This window comes from Cebidichthys violaceus, unplaced genomic scaffold (genome assembly GCF_023349555.1).
Source record: "Cebidichthys violaceus isolate CVI_PGR_0920_01 unplaced genomic scaffold, fCebVio1.0.p SCAF_16, whole genome shotgun sequence".
Taxonomy (NCBI): Eukaryota; Metazoa; Chordata; class Actinopteri; order Perciformes; family Stichaeidae; genus Cebidichthys; species Cebidichthys violaceus.
Genome location: NW_027176329.1, coordinates 9,955,242 through 9,975,124, shown reverse-complemented (window position 1 = coordinate 9,975,124; position 19,883 = coordinate 9,955,242). Strand labels below are relative to the sequence as shown.

Below are 19,883 nucleotides of genomic sequence, written 5' to 3'. Positions count from 1 at the left end.
GCAACATAGTGCATTCCAAATGCCGTAAAACCTGCAAGAAGAGGATGACGGTATGACAAATAACAGTAGCAACAGTCATCAGGGATGTTGAGGCGGAACTAAAGTTTGCGCTGCAGTTTCCTTTGGAGCCTCCTAAATGTCACGGACGCCCGGAAGTGGTTGCAAATTTAAATAGCCACCACAGCAACAGTGAAGGCGTACTTTCACATCACACGCTGTTTGGACAATCGGCAATTCATGGAAATTAAGCTGAGCTCTTACAGATAATTTCTTTAAGGTGAGGTATGCATTTTGTTTACTGCAGTGATTTCTCTCTCTTTCTCTGATAGCTATTTCTATAGCAGTCGATTTTGAAGCTGACTATTACCTGGACAACAATCTGATAGTCAAAGCGATTGTCTGGCCCCACATTTCACTAAATTATTGCGCTTCAGTTACAATTGAGAATGTATTGAGCTTTTACGATTTGAATATTTTTATTTTGTTTTACAATTGTTTCAAGATGTAGCTGTAAATATGCTGCGTAAGAACACAAACATAGTACCATTTGCATATTGTTGGTATCCTCCTCTACTATCGGTACGCCTTCCCGCCTTTGCAAGAAAAGTCATAGTCGTGTAAAACCCGTCCTTTAATTAAAATATGATATGAAAACGAATACGTATTTTCCCCCCTAACTAATATATATAAACATTTGCGCATGTGTATGCTATCTTACTCTGCAGACTTGCAGTTTGTTCTTGTGGATCATGTTTTACCTTCAGAAAAACAGTAATAGTTGTATTTTGGAGCCATAGATATATTTTTCTTTAATAATAGTTTGTTTTTTTTAGTTTTTTTTAAAATAAAGGATGTTTTCAAGCTGTTGTGAGTAGATCAGTAACACATTTGGCAGTTATAATCCTTAGATATAGACAATATGCAGACTTATGAATAAACATATATTACGGGTGTTATTATTTTAGTTATGATGAATCATTGTTTCACAGTATGATAGTGACTCACATTTAAAAATGTATCCTTTAAAGTTACTGTGAGGAACTTTTAACTGGTTATCAAACCGTCTCAATGTAATAAGGATGCCTATGACCTACATAAGTAAACAAGACCGTCAGAGAGAAGATTGGTTATTTCTTTAGTTATTCTTTATGCGTTTCATCGGTGCCCCTGGGTCAGATTCCACTTGAAATCAGAAATCATGCAGTTTCACCAGAAACTCCTTCAGCTCTCAGGAAGAAAAGTCTCTCGTAACGACATTATTTTTAGTTTTACAAAGGACTTTTTACATTGTAAGAAGATATTCTTCCTGTTTTTAAGACATTTAAGGCTTCTTTTAAGTTTAATAGAAATGTCTCGTATTTTACATACATCTATTTTGTAATGTCACAGAACTTTCTTGTTATAACTCAAACTCAGTTCTTGAGGTATCAATTATTTTCATTTCACTTGATTGATCAGCTGATTCATTTCTTTTCTTTGTTATTTTACTAATCCTTTTGTCTATAAAACAGCAGAATGACTTGTTTAGTCTGACTAACAGCCCAAGTAAGGCCCAGAAAAGCAGCACATTCTCCCATTTTACAACCTGGAAACATCAGATGTTTGTCATTTTGCTTAAAAGCTGACCACATTAAGTTGATAATCAAAATAGTTGCCATTTTATTAGAATGGACTAATAGTTGTTGCTCTCGCTAAAACAAGAAATAGTTGTCATTGTAACGCTGCTAATCTACTAATCTATTATGCAATACTAAAGTCCTGCTTTATCACACTTACACCCAGTTGTATAATCAATAATAAATAGTTTGAAAGTGATTATTACTAAACAATAATTGTGCTTTTCAATGTTCAATTTACAGGTGCAAACTCAACTGAAGCGGTCCAGGCTGACGGCAACAGTATGGAAGAAGAAATAAAGGTGGCTGAGACAGAACAAGGAGATGCGGCGAGCAATGAGAGAGAGCCCAGTGTAGAAATGTCCAATAACAGTCCAATTAGAACAGGAAGGGGTAGGCCACAAGGTTCAAAGAAGTTGAAAGTTTCTATTATAGATGTCAACCTAACAGAGCAGATTTCAGGGCGTCCAAAACTCATGAAACACACAGTGCAGGAAGGATCAGGAGACGACCATGCTGATAATTCAACAGAGTCCAACAAACAGGTCAGTAATGAAGACAGTCCCACGACAGACCATTCTCTTAAGAAAAGAGGGCGGCCAAGAAAATCTCCCAACAAAAGCACCTCTGAGAACGCTGATGCTAAAGACTTACCGAACGGTGGCTCTGAGACACCAAAAGCGAGAAGGGGTCGTCCAAAAGGATCCATGAATCGCAAGTCAGAAAGTTTAACAAGTGGAGAGAATGAAGGCAGTTCTGTAACGCGGCAGAAACAAAGAGGCTCTCTCAATAAGAAACCCAGGCTAGAGACAGAGGTGAGCAGTGAGGAGGAAGCAGAGACGCCTCATCAAGGGAGGGGAAGGCCAAGAAAGGTCACAGGTGGCTCCCAGCCAGCTAAGAGGGGAAGGGGTCGCCCTAAAGGCTCTTTAAACAAGAAACCCCCCGCATATAAGGTGCACAGTAAGGTGGGCCAGACGAAGAGAAGCCTGCCAACACAAAAGAAGCGTGGTCGCCCGAAAAAAGAACCAGCCAAAAGGGGAAGGCCAAGGAAGCACCCTCTGCCATCACCTGAGGAGCTGAAAAAGCCCAAAGTATGGAAGCCGCTGGGAAGACCGAGGAAATACCCGCGTGTTGATCCACCAGAGGATTCTCAACCAGCCCCTCCCAGAAGCCGCGGTCGGCCTCGCAAGACACAGTCCAAGAAAGGCGCTCACTTGCGCAAGAGGTTGCCTGAAACTTCATCCTCACCACACGACCCCAATGTTGGTTCCCCGAGAAAATTGGGCCGTCCCCGAAGCTCTCCAAAAAATGATGCTGTCCCAAAACGGAAAAGGGGCCGTCCTAAAGGTTCAGTCAAAACAAATAAAGCCAGAAGTGAATCAAAGCTCGAAAGCACAGTCCCCAACCATTCAAAAGCAGAGAGTGATTCATCTCCTGTTGGGGTGGAACATGAAGCAGAGGTGGGAGAAGAGGAGGTGGAGCACAACAAGACGTCCATCGAGCTCGCGGACAATACAGAAGAATCGCTCATTGAACAGGATGCAGGCTTCGAAGTTAGTAACCAGGCTTGATGAACCACCAAAAAAGTTGCCGTTTTAGAATACAATCTTTTCAATGAGAACATGTTTTTAACATTTTGTCAGTCTGGTCGGATAAATATTCTGCAGTTCTTCTGTTTTTCTGACTAACTTGTCCATATTGTGCTTTTTTCAAATTACTTTATTACTGTCATCTGAATATTAGTATTACTAATAATATTTTATGGAACTGGCACTGATTGTTCTGGTTTACATTTAGCTTTTAGATATAGTGTTTGTCAGTTTTGTTGTAACTGTAAAACGGTTGCTGTTAAATGATTTGGAAGGGGGAAAGTCAAAACAAATAGAAACTATAGAGAGCTGAATTTGTGAAATCGCATCCGGACTAGCCTCCATTCCCCTAGCTTTTGTAACTCAATACAATCTGTCATTCTGTATTTCTTTCATTGCTCTTTCTGAAAACATTAAATGAGTTGTTAGGGTTTACTTTCCATATTTCAGTACAAACTGGCATATGAATACAGAGCGTTATGGGGCTCAATCATATCAATCAACTGATTTCCCACCACACATCTATTATGATACTGCTCTGCTATCCTGTTTTGACTTTTAGTTGGAATAATTTTACTTGACAAGGACACAGGACTAAAACCTTTATTTTTTTTGTTGATATTTTTATTATAACAATGTGAAAGGAGTCACTCGTAGCAATGAACATACAGAGAATTATCACCTGAATCTGCAGCCCCACCTCGGCTTAATTAACAGAGCTTTTTAGCCAGTGTCAACTGATTGTTTAACCCTCTAGCCGCAAACCTTACTGTTCTAGTTCATTCTCACTGCTCTCATGACGTCATTTTTGGCCACGGGAATTGGCACTTTTTAGCAAAAAACACATTTTAGTTTTAAAGTTAGCTATACCAAATTAAAAGGTGCTGATATTTCAATGTTGTGTTGTGCAACAACTTGTTTCCTCTGCCCCCAAGTGGCCAACAAAAGTCAGTATTGCAGGTTAAAGCCATGATGTTTCATGGCTTACAAGGAATTGTTAGAGGCCTCTTAAACCACACACAGTAGTGTTGAGTAGTTTGTGTTTTTTCAAATGTGAATGAGGGTTCCTTGCTTTTGGATCAAAAGACCCAGAACTTGCGCTTTATATAGGGAATCTGTGAGGAGAGTTTGAGGGCCTGTGAGATAAAATAAGTCCACATGATGTCATGATTTTCTTAATGCCATTTCAGTTTTTTTTATTTGCCTTAGTTGCCAAAAGCTTTGATTCCGTTACAGTTACACAGATCAATGAGTTGTTCGGCACAGATCAGCCTCTCAACTTTTAATTAACACACATTCCTCAACAGGACTGAAACCTCTCTAAGAAATGCCTTCTCGCCACGCACAGTACTCTTGTAGTTTCAGCTGTTGCCATCATTATTTTCTCCTAATATTAACATGTAGCTGTGAAGTCTTTTCTTTTTTTTCCTTTTCAAACTTTGACCTTCATGAGATTAAATGTACGTGATTGAATTGATTTCACAAACGTTCATTCACTTGTTCCTTTTTTGGCACCTTGTTTAAAAATCGTGTGACATGACTTCATTATTACTTAATGTATATCAACATCTGTGGGTTTGGCTAAAACAATTAAAGTTTCTAAATGCCAAATGGAGCTTTGGTGTGTCAAGTTATTCAATTCAAAATTGTGTTTTGAACAAGAAGTCAATCATTTATGATATTATGCTCTTAAACTAAAATGTTGATCCAGCCGTTTTATTTTTCACCTATTATTATATTAATGTTTATTTCCTTTCTATTCCGTCATTTACCTCCAGATACCTTGCATGACATAAAGTTGTAACCAAACACATTCTTGGGGAAATATCTGTCTGATTATTATAGTGATTGTGTATAACAGCAGCTACACCCTCACCGGTCCTGTTTGATGACTTGATTGCTGCACTATGCACCTGAGTCGAGCTGAAGCGAAGGCTTTGTATGTTTTGACAGATGAATCATTCAAACTGGAAAACTTGTACAGGTCAATGTGCGTGTAGATAACCTGCATTTTTTGTAAAATATTTTACAGGGAGCATTATTATTACTTGTTATAATGGCCAACTCAAAACAAAGGAGCGTTTCATTTTGAAACGCTTTGGGACTTTTTACTTTGCTGAAAAGAAAGTTGTTGAGTTAGATAAAATCTATAGAATTACACTATTTAATTTATCTTACTCATTAAGAAAAACAATTGAACGCCTTTATTCTTGACATATCAGTAAATTATTGAGACAAACAAACAAATGGATCTTGAGTGATTAAAACTCCCTACCAAGGAAAAGCAAGAGATGCTTATTTGAGAGCATGAATTGTTAAATAAAAAGCAAGAATTATTAAATAAAGAGCACAATCTATTAGGTCCAAGGCACAAATGAGTACAAACTATAGTACTAGAGTACATCCGGACTACATGAGTGGCATTGAGAGCACAAACAAATTTGTTTTCTTTTTAACATGAATCCTCTTGTCCTTTCTAGGTTGGGAAGAATGGACTACAACGGGCGGATCTTTGCTGTGACGTTTCTTTTCCGGTAAGTGTAAATAGAAGCAGAGTGACACCTCTTCGCTGTTTCCTCCTCCCTGTGGAGCTAGAACCTGCGTACACCTGCCAGGTAACTTCTTACTTCACCTGTGACAAACAGCTACGGTAGTGACCTCGCTGCTTTGGACAAAGCTAACTTACGGATGGTTTCCGTGATGTGACCGGAGTGAAAACAGGTAGGCTAACGTCAACCATCAACGTTCAATGTGTTTAACTGATTCAGTATCACAAGAAAAAGGTCGTCAATAACGTTGACGTTTCGAGAGTTGCCAAACAAGTTTTGGCTTTCGCCAGAAACTAAATTCCTCGCTGCGCTGCATCAGGCCTTATCAACTAAAATACAACTCAGTGTGCATACAGGAGAGAAAACAGCTTTGTAAATCTGAACTAACTCTGGAAGTTGGTGAATAAAGATCTGTTTTGAAGTGAAAATCTACAACAGTAGCCTGTTTAGAGTTATATGTAACAAGCTGACAGCTATTCTTAGCAGCAGCTCTCACCGAATAGTTTCAGCGTTTGTAAAGTAGCCTATTGTGTGGCAATAATAATGGACTGCATACAGTAAAGTCAAATATTCAAAGTAGACGCTGAGAAGGAAATGCAGTACAAAGCAGATATTTCCTGCAGGTAATTTGGTCATATTTTTAGACATGAACAAATCTCCCCTGAAACCAGACGCAACAGACTTTTAGACATGAAACTCAAAATCTCACTTTAGAGACGAGAAATGTTTCACAAATCCATTCATGTTTTATACCTTCATCTCGCAGTAACAACAACACATCAACCTCATCTTAAGGGTATTTCAGTGGCAGCCTATGTAGTCTTTCAGTCAGGCAAAGTCCAGGCGGTTTCATGTGTTTTCATAGAGCAGGAATGCAGCCATGTTTATACAGCTTGTTTTTCACTTTATGGCCGAAATGATTAATAATTGGCCAATTTGAATAATCTAGATATCACAAAGTTGGGTTGGCCACAAGACCTTGGTTTTGTGTCCAACGCTCATGTATTGTTATGTATAGTACTGTATGTACTTTGTCACTTTCTGTATTTCTTTTGTAGTGTTTTATGTCTTGAGATTTGTATTTGCCGAATGTGCAACTGCAGTCCAAAATAAATTCAACCAAATTAAAATTGACTTGATCAATAATCAATAATTCCTTTAAGTTATGTTTCAAGCAAAAAAATACCAACATTTGCTACTCAAATGTGAGGATATACCTCTTCAATTTGTCTTCTGTCATATTAAATTGAATTATGGGTCATACCAACTCACCATGACCTCCCAGTTCATGCCATGGATTTTTTGAAAATTAAAAATGATTTGTTCAGGTGACAATGTATTTATTTTTATTAATTTGATTACTGTAAAATATTCAGCATCAACTATTTACATGAAGACATAACATTAAATCCTTAAGGTTTCTTGGCAAAATAAGCAATTGTGGAAGTTTAGAATACCCAAACTTCCAAAAAATTACAAGTGAAAAAGTATTTGGAGTAGAGCTATATGATTTTGCAAGGTCTCATGGTTTTAATAAAAGTTTTCACATGATTTTTTTCCATCCCAGTTCATGGTAACTTTATATGGTTTTGAACTGGACAAAACAAGCAATTTGGAAATTTCATATAGACCAAACGATTAAGGGGTGATCAACAAAGTACTCACCAGATTAAGTGATAATGAAGCTAATCGTTAGTTGACGCCGTTAATTACTTTAATATATGGTTTTGACTTTATCAACTGTGGTGAAATAAGTTAGTGATGCCAATACTCTTCAAATAAGCTGATATATCCACAACGTTTCTAATTCACTCTCACTGGATTTGTTATTGGTGATACTTGTTTTGGTGTTTGAGAGTCGTCACTATTTAATCATTACTCAAATTAAGGTAACAAATGTAGTGTATTTATAGCAATTTTTAAGTGAAATTAGTCTTATCCTCTGAAATACACTCAAACAAGACTGACAGCTGCACAAACATGCTGTATACACCGTGTCGGCCTGTGCAGGGGCAGGACGAGCCATATAGGGCAACACACCCATGATAAACGATGAACTTTGATTTTCTTCTTTGTGTGAAACTAAAGGCGGAGCAGGACATTGTTGTTAAACATGTTTGTTACTCTTTTTCTTTTTTTCCATACAGAGAAATTAACAAAAATGACTTTAAGCAGCTGAAAGAACCTTTGCTAACAGTCAGAATCTTGACAGCGCATGAGGTATTGACTAAAAAGAGAGAAAATTAAATAAAAAAAATGTCTGGCCTAGGTGGTTTAATCACACATTTAACTGAGGACGTGGCACTTACACCTGCAGAGCCTCAAATAGAAGGAAGTAAAAAGCCAGAAGACAGTGACAGCATAGAGGAAAGATGGGAAGTTACAGACGAGGAAGAAGAAGAAAAAGTAGAGGACTCGGAGGAGGAGGAGGATGAAGAGGAAATGACCACCTCTGCTCATCTGGAGCCAAAAACTCTGCCATGGCCTGAAGACCAAGAAAAGAGGCCTCAGATGAACAACGACGATGGAGTCTGGTCAGAAAAAGGAGTTTCTGAGTCTGAAGAGAGGGATACGGAGCTCTACGGAGGAAGCCAGGACCTGTCAGAGGAGCAGAGCCAGGAAGAGAACGACAGAAAGAGCAAGTGGAGGGAAAGCATGCCTGAGGGCGAGAGGTGGAGGGACAATGAGATCGAGATGCAGCGGGACAATAAAGGGGATGGCTCACTGGCAGATGATGAAGATGAGGAAGAGGAGGAGGAGGAGGAGGAAGAAGAAAAGTCAACTTGGAATTCAGAGAAAGCTGCTCTGGGTTTCACTCCACAAGTCACAATTGTGCGTCCGTCCAGCAAAGAGCTTCCTGAGGAGAGCAGGCTGTTCATAGAGAAGGACGTCGAGAAGGAGCCGCAGGCGGAGCACGACTCAGCACTGCAGTTTCATCCAGAGTGGACAGAACAGGACGACAAGTACTGTGAGTATAAAAAAAACAAAAACGTTACTGCATCTGAGCCGTATTTATTAAGCATGACTTGAAGAGCAAACTGTGTGAGTGACGCATTTATCAAACGAGTCACTGCTAACAGTGAAGTTTTGGAGTAACATTTGAAATACATCACATAATTGATTGTATGTTTGCCCTGAGCAGCAACAGCAGAGTCATGGATTTACCTTATGTCTGCACATTGTCCCATTTTATTTTGTTTTATTCAGGGTTAATATTCTGTCATAAAATAAGGACAACGGTGTTGACGAGATCAGACAATAAAGAGGCAAATTAATTGCAAACAAAATGAGAGAGAGAGAGAGGGTCGGTCGGTCGGTCACTGGACTCAAACCAGGGACACCGCAGCTCATGATTGGCACCATAAACCTTCACAGACCACCACGTATCAGATTTCTTAATCCCCTAATCCTTTGCTACTGTTTCCTGTCTAAAAATCCTCATCCAACATCTATTTAATCAAATTAAGGCCAGATTAAGAAAGATTAGCATTAAGACAGATGCTCACAAACTACTCTGTCATTGTGATACTAAATCCTGTTTTATTCTTTTGGAGAGGAAGAGGGGACACATAATCTCATTGTCTCCAAATGTGATGAGCATAAGAGCCTGCTGTGCTGTGGATTTTAAGTCATTTACTTTTTGCAGATTATATTCTTAGAAGGTATGGTTTTAAATGAGCAACTTTCAGTTGATGAACTGGTCACATATCAGATTAGTTTTTCTAATTAGAGATGCACTGATTGTCATTTTCTTGGCCAATTACAACTTTTTTTATTTATGAGAACTATAATTGACAGCATACACAAACATTTTTGTAACTTTTCTTTAATGGAAAATTGTAATTTTTTACATATCAGGGAAATTATTATTCTATACTGTATATGTACAACTATTTATTATCTATCCAAAACTATGGACACATTAACCTATTTAAACAAACCTATTTATAATTTTATATTGATTTACAACAATGTAAAGGTGTGTATTATATTAACTCACAGTCCTGCTGTGAGCAGCATCCTCCTGCCTCCCGCACACCTACTTACTGCACCCGCCACAAAAGGAGAGGAAGAGCTGGTCACTGTGATCACTCTGAGCAGCGTGTATTGGAACAATATAATATATTCAAATACATTTCTTGCTTTTTCCATAATGGTCTGAATAAGTTGCTAAATCTAGTGAGAAAGTCGCCAAGTTGGCAACACTGTGTGTGCATGTAGCTGTGACGATAGTCGGTTTCTGTCTGTGCCACTACGTGTGTGTTGTGAACCATCGTGTGGTGCATGCATGTAAATTTAACCGGCACAGAATCGGCGATACCTGAGACTGATCATCACCAGTCATGGCCGATTGAGCTGAAAACCGGCCGATCTGGTAAGCGGCCGATCAATCGGTGCATCTCTAGTTCCAATCCAGGCAACTCAGTAAGAAAGTGAGTCACTGCCCACCGATTAAAAAAAATCTCTTTTCTCCTCAATCAAATATAATTACATGTCTTGGGTTGAGATGAGTCATGCTATGACTTCAGTCTCATCCACTGTCTTGCTGTCATTGTGCTGTCCCAATTAAGACAGAAATAAATTACTTTTAAAAGATACTTCTTCCTCAGACCTGTGTGAGCAACTGTGCGGTGACAAGCTGAAGATAGCCCTGGCGACGGCAGCCGCTGGACTCCTCTTCCCTCTCCTGGTGTGGGGAGGTTACGCCCTCCTTCCCTTTGACCCACCTCTGCTGGTGGGCGCCCCCCTCAGGGTGGTGTACACTCTACGCTGCTCCTTCTTTGCCATCATCCCAATCCTGCTCGGTAAGACCTCATGTGTTAAATTTATTGTGTATTGACACAAATACTTTACATAATCTAAACAAACACTGTAAGCCACAAACAATAAAAAAAACTTCCCACAGAATAAAACCAGGTAAAATTGACCCTTGTGTCTCTGCAGGTGTGTTGGTGCAGGGCGTGGCCCGGCTGCGCTACAGCGCCCTGAAGCCCCTCTATCAGAGTAAACTGGTGAACAGAGAAGTGGCGGTGCACTGGCACTACGTCAACGAATCACTGGCCCTCTTCCTCTTCTTCTTCCTGCAGCTCGCTGTCATGGCAACTTACATCAGCCAGGACTTGCTCAAACTGGTGCCGCTGCTCACCATCATATTTGTTTTTGGCAGGTATGTGTGCTCGCTGCAACGCGTTGTTAAATGTTTAGGATCCAAACCAGGAATGGGTGAAGGGTTGGATGATTCTGAATGTTGTTTTGGTTAATACATGTCTGCTGGATGATACTCTAGTAATGCATTTGATAGTAATGATAGATGATCCCTACTATGTTGTTTAGTCTAGTTAGTATTATCAAGCTTTTCAGTTCAAGGAATGAATGAGTGAGTTAAGTCAAGGACAAAAAAATGTCAGGCTGCACATTTACGTTCCAACTGCTAAAGAATTGTCTTTCTGTACTTAAGGTTGTTTATTCCCATCAGTGCTAGACACAACTTTACAACACATAATACACAGTGAAACCACATAACTGATCATAAAGGATTATTACAAATCCCCTGTTTTACCATATTTAAACCACTTACTGTATGAGCGAGCACTGTCTACTTCCTTTTGTAACTATGCATGCATGGCAACAGTAAGTACAAGAGATCAAAGTTTAACAGTGCTGATGGACAGTTGTACTGGTTATTTTGAATACTGTCACCTTTTACACACACACTAATATATATATATATATATATATATATATATATATATATATATATATATATATATATATATATATATATATATATAAACAACTGTATTTATTCAAGTTTCTCGCCAAAAACGCAATTTTACAGGATTACATTTGATCGTGATAATGTTGTAATTTAACTTTGCCCAATACTTATTTTTACTGTTCGGGCCTTGAATGCACCATAATGTGACTCAATACAACATCTGTTAGCTGTTAACAGATGTTGTATTAAGTCACATTATGGTGACTTAGCTTTGTTATCAGCAGGACTGTCCTAGGGATCAAATGCATGATGTGAGGGAAATGTAGAATGAGTAAAAAAAGCATCTATTAAGTTATTAATCCAGATCCTTTGAGTCATCAAGCACTTGGAACAAAAATGATGAAAGGCTGAATCCCCGGTTATACTTTCCTCAAGGAGGGTCGCACGGACTTGAGCTGAAGCGGAATGTTCATGAGGAAACGTTTTACATTCAGTGCAGGTTCTCCTCGCAGTCCACGTAGTTAGAAAATGTTGGATGTGCACGGACAGGCAAAACCGATGTGAAGGGCCTTATCTGATAGTGTGACATCGCTTTGGCTGCGTGGACCCTCGTGATCCTCGCGGATGTGGCAAACATAAATCACGCTTAAGTCGCTTAACATTCCTGCTGAAAGGGGAGTGTGGGTATGCGGGCTGATGTGGGTCAAGATCAGATGTTTTTGTCATTATTTATCCAAACCAAGCTGATTCTAAATTAAACATAAATGGTGATGTGCCTCTTGTTGGCGTTTGTAACTTATAATTTGTGTTTTTTCCTGTGCTGCAGGCTGATCTACTGGCTCTGCCTCTCTCTGGGCAGCACCATCAGGGGCCTTGGCTTCGGCTTCTCATTCTTCCCCATACTGGTCATGCTGGGCACCAACCTTTACTTTGTCTGCTCTTCAGTCGGACAAGGGGCGGTTTTTGAAGTTGAACCTCCAACTACATCTCCTCCTCCCAGTCTGCGCTGGTGGGGTTAAAGGCCGATAAGGAGTTAAGAGACAAATAACTGCAAACACCTTTTTAATGTCATGACACAACAACATTCAGACAACTTGGCTTGTTCTTTTGGTGTCCTACAAAGTTGTAATCCTTCAGATTTCAGTCTTGATTGATTTGGCATCACCTGTGATTACCATGGTAACAGCAAGGGCAGTTTAATACTGCAACAACTCTCCGTGAACAGCTACTTTTATTATTAAATTAAGAATGATACATCGTCAAAGAATCTTCCAAAAGTGACCGTCGTTTTGTACACAATATTGGTCACAATAAAAACCACTGTGATTCTCCAGTTGAATGCTTTTAATGTTGAGCAACAGTAGAAAATGTTCTGTTTGCATCAGCAGTAACGACAGTGAAAGCTTATGAAGGCATATGGGAAAGGCGAACCCCGCACTACCAATAAAAACATAAATAGTATTAAAAAATTATGATTTCATGAAAATCTCAACGATTATAACTTTTAGTCTTTTACTTTAGTTTTATTTGGTCTTTTCAAAGACATGAAGCAGGTCGTGGGATCATTTGTAACTTGAATCTCTGTGTGTGTGTGTGTGTGTGTGTGTGTGTGTGTGTGTGTGTGTATATATATATATATATATATATGTATATATATATATATATATATATATATATATATATATATGTATATGTGTATATATATATATATATATATATATATATATATATATATATATATATATATATATATATATGTGTATATATATATATATATATATATATATATATATATATATATATATATATATATATATATATATATATATATATATATATATAAAAAGAAGAAGAAATCCACCAATATTCACATGCTAGTTACAAGAGGAAGTTGAAAAAGTTGACATGAGACAAAAAAGGCATGCAAATTAAAAAGAAGGGCTATTTTTACAGCATGTTTACTAAATTTACTAATCTTCAATCTCATATCTTGAAATAGCCTCAACCTTTTTATGTTGAGTTGATAGAATCAGGTTTCAGTTTGAGCCGTCCAGTGTTCCCTGGATGTGATGCAGCAAAAGTACAATATAAAAACTGAAAACGTTCAGTTAGAAGCACTGAAGTAAGTGAGATTGATATCAAAGGTCACAGGCACTATAAGATTTTTTTATGTGAGATTTTATTATTAAATTGTTTTATGAATTTTAACACTTATTTGTCACACAATTGGTACTAATGGTAATCTTTAAACTGTACATTTTTAAGTGATACTATTAAATTCATCTGTTGGTGTATTTTTTGATAGTTTCTTTTCTTTTGAAGAAACTTTCTATCTATTTCTCTTTCATTCTATCTGTCTATTAGTGAAGTATTTAAAGCAATATTTGGGACTTTGCATGAGTTTAATAAAGCTATAACAAATATGATACTCAATATTGTGCAGCAGCTGGTGATTCAGGTCCAAATGACAGAGGGAGGAAACATGTTACTTTTCTGTCCAGCCAAGAGAGGTTAGATTTTAAAAAAAGAAAAAACTAATTGTGATTACTATTGAAGTTATAAATGTTGGTCCTTTGTGATTATGATTCACGGGGCAAGTTTCTACAAGACCAAATAGTCATTGCCCAGATTCAAAACTTGAAAAATGCAGCCAGTCCTGAACAACAACAAATGTGGGCCAATTGCACAGGTGAAGAAAAAAACTGCAGTGTAATGGTCAAAGTTCACAGAAAAAGAGAAACGGAAGAGAAATCATTCAAGTCTCTGACAGTTTACAAGGTCGGTACATTTTCCTTCACAGCTAGGATCTGTTAATACCTGCATATGACATATGACAATCCCACGCTTCTAAAAACAACACGATATACATTAGAACCTTTATAGCCTGATAGTTTTCCAAAATCATCTAGCAGTGCCATTAATCCTATAAATGATTTTTCCGGCTCCTTCAAATACATCAGAACATCATCAGTGAATAGTGCTACCTTCTGTACGATCCCTGCCACTTTAATGCCTTTGGCAGCTTCACTCTGCTTTACCTGGTAAACCCTTAGAATAAATAATAAGACAATGAGGTGAGGGAAAATTTGGCAGCACTGCCTTGTTCCTCTCTACAACACCCAAGTACCTGTTGATCTTTTTCCAAGATTAAGATCTGTCATATGTCTGAATCTTTCTTGAAAGCCAAATTTTCCTAAAACTTTATACAAGAATACCTGTTGATTCAATTAGATGGGTATTTTTGTAAAAGTTTTAGGAAAATTGTTTAGTCCCACTATCAATGACTTGGTTTTGTCCTTGGTTTTCACTTCTAGTGTGTAATGTCCTCCTTAAGTTGTCCATAGTTTGTTTTCGTTGGATAAACCCGTCTGATCTCAAGGGATAAGGTCAGGTATGAGTTTTTCTATAGTCTGCGAGCTAAAATAGTCGTAAATGATCATACAAATTGAGAATACTGAGAGGCCGATAGTTTGTATTTATTCTCCTTGGAAATAACAAAAATAATTCCTTTCTTTTTATTTGTTTATTTATTTTGCAGGGACAATGCACACCAATCAACAGTGAAACTGTAGGTGAGCCAGAGTTAGCCAGAGAGGCTAGTTTTCATTTGCTGTCCCCGGCCAGATGTTCGAAGGCTGCCTAAAAATGACAAAATTTCAAATAAAATGGAATTAAAATTCATAGATAGACAGTAATGTATAGACAAAACCAATACACATATAAGCAAAAGAAAAGTGTACGACACTAGAGCAGAGCAGAACAAACCCACCTACAATACAAGCACATATATAACACTGAGACACATAACACACATCAAAAATGGAAAATAGCAACACTGAACAAGACAAATGCACATATAGGCGAAACAAGCAGGCAGGACAAACAGTACATCAATGCTTGCACACCTGATTGGCAACAAGCCATTCCTTAAGGCTATGTTTGAATGTTTTGTATGTGTTTTGTGTGCGTATGTGGTGGCAGAGCATTCCACGAGTGAGCTGCCTTCACAGAGAATGTAGATTTGCTAAAAGAGCTTGACCTATGTGAAATGACACAATCACCTCTTGAAGCAGATCTAGTGAGTCTGCTGCTTTGATTGCTTTGTTTAATAAAATCACTAAGCGGAGGCGGGGCCATACCATGTACAATTTTAGAAACCAGACACACATCAGTGAATTTAATGAGGTTCTCCCAACTCAAGATATGGTGTTTGATGAGGATATTGCAGTGATGGTGACTTTTGTTTTTTTTTATCAAGTGTTTTTAGAGCTTGTTTATGGAGAATATGAATAGATGTTAATTTTTTGCTGCTGGCTTGTGCCCAGCTGGTTAAGCAGTAGGTCAGATGGGGGACAATCATTGCATTAAAATACAGTTTCGCAGCCTGCATGGTTAGACTGTTTCTTATATATCTGAAATTCATAAGATTAAATTCTAATCAGTTAAATGTGTTAATTAATAATGAATATGATTTTTGCCTTAAAGATTTATATGACTCTGTGAAAACCATCTGGGCCTGTGGAATTCCCTACCTTTAATTTAGAGATTGCTGAGTTAAATCTTTTGGTGGAAACTGTCATTTTGTGAACTTGTGTGTATGGGTAGTTCTAAAGAACTTCAGAAAGTGTCTATAGGTCTTATTGGAGACCTGGTACAGTTTTGACATACTATTCAATGACCATGTTTACAATATTTTTTAGGGCATTATATGCTATGACTTTTCTTATGACTTTTTTTATGGCATACTATACGATGATTTAAAAATACATTTCATAGCATACCATACATTGACTTTTTAATGCCATTTTTATGGCATACAATATTATGACATTTTTTATGGCATTTTACTGGCATACTATAGTATATTTTTTATGACATTTAATTTGAATAGATACTATGAAATTACATTTTCATGACTCTTTTATATATTACTATGACATTTTTGCCGACATTCAAGGCATACAATATTGACGTATTATTGGCATTCTATACTATGACATGTTTATGACATTCTTATGGCATACTATACTATTACATTTTTTTACATCATTATATTCTGCCTTTTTTGTTTTTATGTTTTAAGTTTTATGGCCTTACTATGACTTTTTTTTGCTTTCTAAATTATAATTTTTTTATGAAATACTATACTATGACATTTTATACTATTTTTATGGTATACAATATGACATACATTTTAATGACATTTTAATGGCACATTGTTACGACCTCTCTTATTAGCCAGATATGCATGCGGCTTTGATTTGAATTGAACTGTAGAACAGAGAGATTGTTTACTGGGATGCTGTGCACTTGAACCTTGTGTTTTCGCTTTTTGATGTTGAAAAAGGTCATACAAAATTCATAGTATAGCTTGTTATAAAAGGTTGTAATATACTGTAGCATGCTGAAAAAAAGTCAAAAAGTCATAGTATAGCATGTGTGCTGACGCCTCCCTTCCACTAGGGATCTGTGTACTGTTTGCTGTCTTTTCTGTCTTTCAGGATGATGATTGGCAGCTGATGAGCCCCACCTGATCCTGGTGTGGTTCCAGTGTCTTCCTTGGCTGACACACTGCTGTTATGTTTTGGTTGTTTCAGATATTTTCACACATCCACACGTGCTGACATTACTGATTACTGACTCTCCATGTTTGTTTAGTTTAGTTTTTGTATTCTTTAATTAAATAAATGTGTGTATTTATTATTTTTAACTTGTCTGGTTTCCCGTTCATGTTGCAGCCTTTGAGCCGGGTTGTAACACATGTATTAAAAAACTCATGAAAAAGTCATAGCATAGCATGTTGAAAAAGGTAATAAAAAAGTCATAGTATAACATGTCGAAAAAAGTCATTAAAAAGTAATAGTATAGTACATAGGAAAGCGTAAAAAAAGTCACAGTATAGCATGTTGAAACAAGGCTTAGTATAGCATGTTAAAAAAGTCATTGTATAGCATGTCAAAAAAAGTCATAGTATAGTCTGTTGAAAAAAGTCTTCGAACAGCATTTTGAAAAGTCATGAAAAAGTTATTGTATAACATGTCGAAAAAAGTCATAAGTCATAGTATAGTGTGTCGAAAAACGTGTTTGAACAGCATTTTGGAAAAAAGTAATGAAAAAGTTATTGTATAACATGTCGAAAAAAGTCATAGTATAGCATGTCGAAAAAAAAAATCCTAAAGTCATAGTATAACATGTCGAAAAAAGTCATAAGTCATAGTATAGTGTCGAAAAACGTGTTTGAACAGCATTTTGAAAAAAAGTCATGAAAAAGTCATAGTATAGAATGTCTTAAAAATTGCAGGGTTTAGAATGCCATAAATAAAAGTCATAGTATCGGATGTCATAAAATTGTATAGTTTCTCACAAAAAGTCAAGGTATACAATCCCATAAAAAGTAATGAAAAATGTCATGGTGTAGTATTTCATAAAATGTCATTAATTAACTTATTGTAAAGTATGTCATACAAATTGACACAAGAAAGTCATAGTATAATATGCCAAAATAAGTTATAGTATGTGTTATTAAAAGCTCATAAAAAATACACTGTAGAGTTTGAAATGAAGTCATAGCATAGAATTCAATAAAATGTTATAATATATAATGTCATAAATATGTCACAGTGTAGTATGCAATAAATGTCATTAAAATGTCATAAATAGGTCATAGTATAGTATGGCATATGAGTCATAATATAATATTCCATAAGGTCATAAATATGTCATAGAAAAAAGTCATAGTACAGTATATCATAAAAATGGCATAACATTGTATATACTGTATATAGTATGCCAATTAAAAAATGTCAAAGTATAGTATTTCAAAAGTCATACAATTTCATATATGGCATCCCATGAAAATGTCATACTGCCTTAAATATGGCATTAACAAATTATAGTACAGTATGCCATAAAATTAAAATATTACATCAAATGTCATATGTTGTATGCCATAAAAAAGTCATAGTATAACATGTCGAAAAAAGTCATTAAAAAGTAATAGTATAGTACATAGGAAAGCGTAAAAAAAGTCACAGTATAGCATGTTGAAACAAGGCTTAGTATAGCATGTTAAAAAAGTCATTGTATAGCATGTCAAAAAAAGTCATAGTATAGTCTGTTGAAAAAAGTCTTCGAACAGCATTTTGAAAAGTCATGAAAAAGTTAATGTATAACATGTCGAAAAAAGTCATAAGTCATAGTATAGTGTGTCGAAAAACGTGTTTGAACAGCATTTTGGAAAAAAGTAATGAAAAAGTTATTGTATAACATGTCGAAAAAAGTCATAGTATAGCATGTCAAAAAAAAAATTCCTAAAGTCATAGTATAACATGTCGAAAAAAGTCATAAGTCATAGTATAGTGTCGAAAAATGTGTTTGAACAGCATTTTGAAAAAAAGTCATGAAAAAGTCATAGTATAGAATGTCTTAAAAATTGCAGGGTTTAGAATGCCATAAATAAAAGTCATAGTATCGGATGTCATAAAATTGTATAGTTTCTCACAAAAAGTCAAGGTATACAATCCCATAAAAAGTAATGAAAAATGTCATGGTGTAGTATTTCATAAAATGTCATTAATTAACTTATTGTAAAGTATGTCATACAAATTGACACAAGAAAGTCATAGTATAATATGCCAAAATAAGTTATAGTATGTGCTATTAAAAGCTCATAAAAAATACACTGTAGAGTTTGAAATGAAGTCATAGCATAGAATTCAATAAAATGTTATAATATATGTCATAAATATGTCACAGTGTAGTATGCCATAAAATTAAAATATTACATCAAATGTCATATGTTGTATGCCATATAAAAGTCATAGTATAGTATGCCACAAAAATGTCATGAGGTCTTAAACTGTTATTGAATATAGTTTGTAATTGTTTTTTTAAAGGTATTTTAATTGCATTTTTGACATACTATACTCTGAGCTTTTTTTATTACATATATGACTTTTCTGACATTTTTATGGCAAACAATACTACACGAGATTTTTTACATGTTATACTGACATTTTTTTAAAGCATTTTCTGTTACATTTTATCCTGTTTATGACTGTTTACTTTACTATGACATTTTATGGCATACCATACTGTTATATTTTTATATTATACCATGACATTGTTTTATGAAAGACTAGTACAAATTGATAGTGAATGCTACATACAAAGTTATGCATCTGTAATATAATCAAATAATGTATTAACAATTATGTTCTATATCAATCATCACTTTCACTGTTGATTACTTCCATTAGATGTAAGAGAATAGTAAAACATTACCCATAACAATGTCTCTAAGCGTAAGGCAATGAATTGAAATGTCTCATTTTGTCCATAACACATCTAACTTAATATCATAGACATTTAAGACAAAACATAAAATCCTCAAATTTGAAAAGCTGGATCC

At 36.1% G+C, this 19,883-nt stretch overlaps 2 protein-coding genes across 2 annotated transcripts; both read left to right on the top strand.

Annotated features, from left to right (window-relative positions):
• Positions 1–153: 153 nt before the first annotated feature.
• LOC137872737 (high mobility group protein hmg-12-like) lies at positions 154–4,911 on the top strand. Its single transcript, XM_068711136.1, has 2 exons — positions 154–277; positions 1,860–4,911. The coding sequence occupies exon 2, from the start codon at positions 1,901–1,903 to the stop codon at positions 3,185–3,187; it is 1,287 nt and encodes a 428-aa protein (XP_068567237.1). The 5' UTR covers positions 154–277; positions 1,860–1,900; the 3' UTR covers positions 3,188–4,911.
• An 866-nt stretch (positions 4,912–5,777) lies between these two features.
• On the top strand, positions 5,778–12,806 carry tmem79a (transmembrane protein 79a). The gene is made up of 5 exons (XM_068711135.1): positions 5,778–5,926; positions 7,902–8,722; positions 10,365–10,559; positions 10,699–10,921; positions 12,300–12,806. Exons 2-5 carry the CDS (start codon positions 8,011–8,013, stop codon positions 12,490–12,492), a joined length of 1,323 nt encoding a protein of 440 aa, XP_068567236.1. The 5' UTR covers positions 5,778–5,926; positions 7,902–8,010; the 3' UTR covers positions 12,493–12,806.
• The last annotated feature ends 7,077 nt before the right edge of the window (positions 12,807–19,883 follow it).